The following is a 7,328-nucleotide window of genomic DNA, read 5'->3' as shown; positions in this document are numbered from 1 at the left end:
CTCCATCGCAATCATACAACCTTACTCATCATCAAATTAATCAAACGCTTTGTTTTTTTGTATATTCTCTCTCTTTAGTTTATCTCCACACTTCGCTCCCACATAAATCAAATCTTCATTTCCTCTTTTCCCATTTTCAGCCTTTGCCATTTGTCTCATAAATAGCTGCAAAAAAGCAGCTTTACATTAAAAAATTAAATAAAAATGGTGAGGATAATACCTATGGCCTCTTCAATTAGGCCTTCACTTTCATCTCTTAATAAATTTTCTGGGTCCTCAAGATTCTGTGTTTCGCTTCTTTCTCATAATTCTCAACGAAAGTTCAGTTCTTTTCATCTGGGTAGTGGTAAACTCTCTATCTTTTTGTTTTTCTTTTTTCGTTTCAGCCCTTAATACTATTAAATTTCTTTTTATTTCTGAGTTTAAACAATCGGGTCAACTTATTATGTAAATATCTTGATAAATATTAGTAAATTGGTAATATGTTAAAAAAATGGTAATTAACCTGTTATCACAGTTAAAATTCAGACTGGTGTAAAATAATATTACACTGTCAGTGTATAAAAAATTCAATTTTTTTTTCAGATCCCACTGGTAGGATTTCACTGATTTGTTGTATATGGCCAATTTCTTATGTGCCCACTTTAAATTCTTTTTTTAATTGCTCATATTGAATCTTGTTTGTTTGGTTTAATTTAATTTTTCAATTTATGATCAATTTTGTGTGTATCCATTTCGTCTTTTTTTTGTAGTATAGAATGTGCACTGAATTACCAGTATACAGTTATGGTTTTAAGATCTTTTCTTTGTGCAATATGCTTATTTACAAATAATGCACAAGGAAGTATTGTTTGCTGCCGGGGTGGCAGTAGCGGAGCCAGGAATTTATACAAGGGATTCAAAAAAAAAACTAGAATGTCATAGTTGGGATCTTTTCTTATGTTAAGGGGATTCACAAGTTTATGTTTAACTAAAAAAAATCATTTTTGTCCTATTTGCGTAGTATAATTTTCCGGCGAAAGTGATTCAGTTGAACCCCCTTTTCTGTACTTAGTTCGGCTACTGCAGGATGGAGGTTAAAGAAAATGTTGTAATGCTACTGAATGTAGAAGTTTCTTTCTTTGATAACACCGTCTCTTGAAACTTGTCTGTATCTCTGATAGTAAGAAAACCTTTCTTCAAGGGGCCAAATTTACTCTTAAGAAATTGTTATATGGACAGTTAATGTTCTTTGATTGACGTAAAATAGTAGTTTATCTGTCTTTTGTACTGAACTTTCTTCTTCTTTACGATTAGTTTCATTGGTCTAGAAGCAAAGATTTTATTATTTTCATAGAAAATTAGAGCGCTAATGTCATTTTTATGCAGTCTACTTTAGAAAATATAAAAACTTGTAGTTATATCGTTTATGCCAGTCGTATGCTTTAAAATGTATAGCTAAAAAATGTATAGCTAATGCGGTTTACTACATTTCTATTTCCCATTGGCTTGGATCTAGTATTTAAGAGTCACATCTTTCATCTCTGGTTCTTATATTAATAAAAGAGCTCCATTTTCTGGGGTTAGAGTCTCAGTGGAAGGGATTCCTCGCTTTGTTGTTGTTTTCATTTAAAAGTTTTCTGGTTCTACTTTTCAGACAGCATAATTTTCAAAAGAATCATCGCTTCTATCATCATTCTATATACCTCAATTCGCTTAACTTGGCAGTTAATTAGTTAGTTAGAGTGATTGCTTCTCTATGCATTAAGAAAGCCACTACCGCACATTAACCATAGGAACACCACCCGTAGATGATGTCTAACATGGAAACATGTGCTGCAGTAAATTAAAAAGGTTGGTGCTGGAGTATTTCGGTTTTAAGATGTCTTCTCTTACTCTTTCTCTACAATTGTATTTTGCACTGAGAGTAGTGTGAGTTTTGTCTTCACGGGGATAAGAAGGATATAACTTACAATAATTTGAAACAGTGACAATCAGATAGTTTGCGCCAATTTTCTATTATGATTTGCTCACCAACTATGTTGCTCGGACTCTCCAAAAATGTCGCAGGGTGCGTGTCGGATCCTCTAAAAGTAGTGCATTTTTTGAGGATCTGACACGTGTGAGGCAATATTTTGGAGAGTCCGCGCAACATAGCTCACCAACACGGTGGTGAATATCGTTGATTTGTATGCTATTGGTGGAAATTGTTGCTTGTGTCTGTTGACCTTCAGACTTAGGATTTTAGTGTGTGCATCAATTAGTAAGAGAATCGCTTACTTGGTAATATTGATGGTTCTGCAGCAGTTCCGCAGTTGCAATCTTTTGGCCTTAAAGCTTCTAATCTGTTAAGAGAAAAAGGGGGCAGTTTGTCGGTCAGTGCTGCGGGAAATATGGCGCAAGCAAGCACCACTACTACCCAAGAAAATGTCCTAGAGTGGGTCAAACAGGACAAAAGAAGAATGCTCCATGTAGTTTACCGTGTTGGGGACCTTGAAAAGACGATAAAGTACAAATATCTTGACACTCCATATTTTGCTAATCTTAGTCTGTTCAAATGTCACGATCCTATTCTCTGTTACTCCCTCTTCTAACCTTCCATAATTGTGTTCAGATTCTATACAGAGTGCCTAGGGATGAAATTATTGAGAAAGCGTGACATCCCCGAGGAAAGATACACAAATGCATTTCTAGGATATGGACCAGAGGACTCTCATTTTGTGATTGAACTCACGTACAGTAAGTTGCTCTGCTATCCGAATCAGTATGCCATTTCCTTTTCTTTCTGCACACAACTCAAATGTTTACGGCTACAATTAAGTTTCTCTTTTACAAGCTCTACATTGTCAGAATCTAATATTTTCATCTTATGACACCGTCAGATTATGGAGTTGACAAGTATGATATCGGATCTGGGTTTGGCCATTTCGGAATTGCTGTAGAGGATGTAAGTGTCTTTATAAATAGAGAGTGAAAGGAACTTTACATAGAACGTATAATCTTGCATATCTCGAAAGGCCCTTTCTTTGCTTAACTGTTACTGCATTTTGTCTTTGGTCGCTAAATTGCGGTGTATTATTTGCATAACCCTGTTGTATACTTACCTGGTTGTGGGGTGTGCAATAGGTTTCAAAGACAGTGGAACTCGTAAAGGCTAAGGGAGGGAAAGTAAGCAGGGAACCAGGTCCCGTTAAAGGAGGGAAGACAGTTATTGCATTTATTGAAGATCCTGATGGTTACAAGTTTGAACTTTTAGAGAGGGGTCCAACACCCGAGCCCCTATGCCAAGTAATGCTTCGAGTCGGAGATCTTGACCGTGCCATAAAGTTTTATGAGAAGGTAGGATTACTAAGACTTCATAAATGTTGTTGTTATTGTACTTTCTGCTAGTCTTGTGCTCTTATTAGCTGAACTGCAAGGTTCAGTTTTGTTAGCCGGAAATCCTTACTTTCCATAATTTTATCTGCAGGCTTATGGTATGAAGCTTCTCCGCACACGTGACAACCCGGAATACAAGGTAAGTTGACAGATTTTCTTAAACAGTCAGCATAACAAATGAAATCATCAGGGATGTTTGACCTAGTGTATGCAGCTTAAATACCTATTGCCAGGAATATTAGTAAGAAGATAAGTTAGTGAGATGCATATGTAATTATATTGCACGGTGGAGATAGGTTGACTCTCTGATGCATTTCCATACTTTTTGGTGTTTTCCCAAGCAAGCTCTCTTAAGAAACAATTCAAGCAAAGAGGAATATCTTTCCCCTTTTGTTCGATGAAATGGCGGTTACAGATGTGGCTGGACATAATGAAAATGACTGCACTCCCCAACCCCAACCCCCCCCCCCCCCCCCCCCCTAAAAAAAAAAACCCTTATAGGATTCTGTGACTTACTCGTAGCATTACTTCGATTAGGCCAATTGTTTGTGCAAACCTGCTATTTATGCTATTCTTTAATGTGCATGGTTCAAAGTCTACTCTACTACTCCGCTTTTGTAAGTGTTGATGAGCACTCTGTTTTTTTTTTTAATGCGCCTGCATCACATTCTATGTGACACAGTTCTTTTTTCCGGCATCCTAAATGGTTTGATACATTTCCGCAGATGATGATAGCAAGATTAATTTTTGTACCTTTCGACGAGTTTCAGGAATTCAATGGTTGTATCACGATCTGATATCATTAACTATTGAACTGGCTTCTTATACTAATTAATTCAATATTCTTTTTTGTGATGTGAACTTTTATATTGTAGAGACTAGAGACGAACTTATTTTATTATATTTTCAAGCATAAAAATATAAAAAATGAAGTAGTTGACTTATTTACTATTTTAAGAGTCAAAATAATTTTTCTTTTGAGTATTATCTACTCTAAAAAAGGTAGCATTTGGTAGATCTGAACTTATAGGCACTTTATCTCAATTTATATAACAGTCATTTCATTTTGAGATGTTATAAGATGTTTGACACCCTCGATTTCTCTACAACTTTCACAACTTCCATTTAAACTACTAAAATTGTAAACTTTTGATGTGATATTTATCTCTCAAACTAATATTTCAACCATTGCTTGGAGATATTTCTTCCACTGTCACTAATATAGTTATAAGTCAAATTAACATCTTAAACTTCGTCATATAAAATGGACTTGAGGGCATATTAGTGTTTTATGTCAAGGTTCTGATCTTGTGACTTTTGTTCAGTGAGAAAACATAAATTAGTGACCAAGAATGAGGCTGAAGGTTAGTGAGCTTCACCTTTCTATGCTGAATCTGTCAAGCTTTTGGAATGTTGGAGTAGATGTTATTTTTTGCCAGTACTGAATATGCTGCTTTATATCTGATTCGAGTTTCATGAATACGCTGTGGTGATATCGTCATATCCGTTGCCCTTGCAGTTGTTAAAAAATTGATTTGCAAATTCCAATGGTTAGCATAGCTGAAACAATAACTACTAACTAGTGTTTGTAGAAAGGAGAGATAGTTGCTAACTGCTACTGCCTTATTGTTACCAGCCGTACAAAAAATTTCATGACATGCCAAATTTGTAGCTTGATCCGAAGTAACTTCTAACAAACTAAATGAACATGCATATAGAAGACAGCTGATGGAAACTTCTTTTTGTATTATTGAATAATATAGTCTTACATAAAGCTGTTTGAAATTTGCAGTATACAATAGCAATGCTGGGATATGGTCCAGAAGACACGAGTGCTGTGATGGAGTTGACATATAATTATGGTGTCACTGAATATGACAAGGGAAATGCATACGCACAGGTAGCACTCCATAGAATAGTAGCACCTTTACTTTACATGTCATATGTTATATTGTAGCACACTATCTGAACCAGTTAAATTCCTGTAACCAAAAATGGCCAAAGCCTTTCAGAGCCATTTGCTTGCAACGGCTTGAGTGGACAAATAATTACGGTCATTAGATCTTTCATATTATTACCAAAGTACGCTCAATAATCAACCAAGCTTGCATCAGAGCAAATATTTTCTGTTATCAATGAAAACAGAAGGAAAGAAAGAAAGAAAGAACTAGTGTGTTATTCCTTACTCATTCCTTCCAAAGTTCACTCGACTTACAAATCTGCCAACAGATAGCTATAGGCACAGATGATGTGTACAAGACCGCAGAAGCAATAAGACTCTGTGGTGGAAAGATTACGAGGGAACCAGGACCTCTACCTGGTATCAGCACCAAGATTGTAGCATGCCTAGATCCTGATGGTTGGAAATCGGTAATACTATTAACATTACAACTATGTGTTTTACGCCATAGTTCACTAATCGTAAGTTCTACTTTTGTTGAATACGCAAATCTTTAACATCTTTGGGAAACATGCAGGTTTTCGTTGACAATGTAGATTTTCTCAAGGAGTTGGAGTAAGCTATTTTCTTGAGGAAATACTAGGCATACACGGAACATCTCGAGTACATTGATGCTTCACCAAGTTAATTTCTCGCCTTTGGCCGAAATGATACAAGAGGACTACCATGAAAAAGAGCCTAAAATTGTGCATTTTGTGGATAAAATTACAGAAGTTTTCGCTTCACCAGCATTAGAAGAATAGAAGCATGAACTCGTACATCTACGTGCTTTTTGTAATAAGTTTGCTGCCTTTTCTTACTGGAAAACTTTGCAAAGTAGGGAATCAATAGTTCAGAAAAACTTAGCAAAGTGAGGACTTAGTAGTTCTCTATTTCCAATATGTACAATCCCTAATTTCATTGTTCATTTGACTCTTTTCTTCTAGTTGGACCATAGGTACTGAGGATCAGTCAGTTTCCAGTTGCAAGTTCCACTATTAAATTGTGGTCAATTATTTTGTTCTAATAAGAAAAGTGTGTCATTGTAAAAGCCATATCTGATTTCCTTCTAATTGGGCATGAATCAGAATTCAAGAGTGGAGGAAGCCATGAATAAACAGGTCAAGTTTAGTTTTTGTTCAATAGAAAATAAAAGTTCTATGCATAAATGGTGTAAAGGTGATTAAAGGAAATCATTTGTAATCAGCTTGATTGGTAATCTGGACAAAATGGGAATTTGCTATAGCAGGTTCAAATTTGCCTTTCGTTGCACTTTTGCTTGACTTATATTCTTATAGTTAGCAAATCGTCTCATATTTGACTTTGTCACTTGATTCCTCGTCTCTTATTTGACCTAGTCACTTAGAGATTCATTTTTTTAAGAAAAGATGTCCAAATTTACATTATGCTTTAAAATTAACTTGGGCAGCGTAGTGCACTAAGCTCCGGTTATGTGCGGGATATGGGGAAGGACCAGTGTGCGGGATATGGGGAAAGATCATATCACAAGGGTTTATTGTATATTTCTGTAAGAGGCTGTTTCCACAGCTCAAACTCGTGACCTCCTGGTCACATGGAGGCAACTTTACCAATTATTCCAAGGCTCCCCTTCAATGCTTTCAATGCTTTAAATTAACCTTCCGGGAAGGGTCGGACCACAAGTCTATTATACGCAGCCTTACCCTACATTTCTACAATAGGCTGCACGGCTCGAATCCTGACCTCCTGATCACATGGAGGCAGCTTTACCAGTTACGTCAAGGCAAGAGTAATGAGCAAATGTGGCCCTTTCCAAAGAAGAAAGCTCTCAACTTGAGTACCATATGACAATTGTAAATGCAAGTAAACTTGCATTGTGAATTTGAAACTCACTTTTATACAGATTCAACACACTGTAACAATATCCACAAGTCATAAAACACTCAGAAATCATGCAAGCTTTTATATAAATATTAGAAACTATTCTTATATATATATATTTACTTCAATCTTTCAACTAGGAAAATTCATCTGTCCTCTTTTGTTCATAAAG

At 35.9% G+C, this 7,328-nt stretch overlaps 1 protein-coding gene across 2 annotated transcripts; it reads left to right on the top strand.

The window, feature by feature from the left end:
* LOC109210210 (probable lactoylglutathione lyase, chloroplastic) lies at positions 1 to 6,351 on the top strand. Of its 2 annotated transcripts, none has more exons than XM_019373585.1 (9): positions 1 to 346; positions 2,287 to 2,488; positions 2,594 to 2,718; positions 2,862 to 2,926; positions 3,106 to 3,318; positions 3,449 to 3,496; positions 5,150 to 5,257; positions 5,587 to 5,727; positions 5,835 to 6,351. In XM_019373585.1, exons 1-9 carry the CDS (start codon positions 205 to 207, stop codon positions 5,874 to 5,876), a joined length of 1,086 nt encoding a protein of 361 aa, XP_019229130.1. In that variant the 5' UTR covers positions 1 to 204; the 3' UTR covers positions 5,877 to 6,351. The 2 variants fall into 2 exon arrangements, with proteins under 2 accessions (XP_019229130.1, XP_019229129.1); XM_019373584.1 differs by having other exon boundaries at positions 3 to 346; positions 2,284 to 2,488.
* The last annotated feature ends 977 nt before the right edge of the window (positions 6,352 to 7,328 follow it).

Source organism: Nicotiana attenuata, unplaced genomic scaffold (genome assembly GCF_001879085.1).
Source record: "Nicotiana attenuata strain UT unplaced genomic scaffold, NIATTr2, whole genome shotgun sequence".
NCBI classification, from domain to species: Eukaryota; Viridiplantae; Streptophyta; class Magnoliopsida; order Solanales; family Solanaceae; genus Nicotiana; species Nicotiana attenuata.
This window is presented reverse-complemented; position numbering and strand designations above follow the sequence as displayed.

Excerpts from the sequence above, each read along its gene's own strand:
- LOC109210210 (XM_019373584.1), top strand. The coding sequence starts at position 205 with ATGGTGAGGATAATACCTATGGCCTCTTCAATTAGGCCTTCACTTTCA. Across the intron at positions 2,927-3,105 it reads TCGGAATTGCTGTAGAGGAT|GTTTCAAAGACAGTGGAACT; the intron begins GTAAGTGTCTTT and ends GGTGTGCAATAG. Across the intron at positions 5,258-5,586 it reads AGGGAAATGCATACGCACAG|ATAGCTATAGGCACAGATGA; the intron begins GTAGCACTCCAT and ends ATCTGCCAACAG.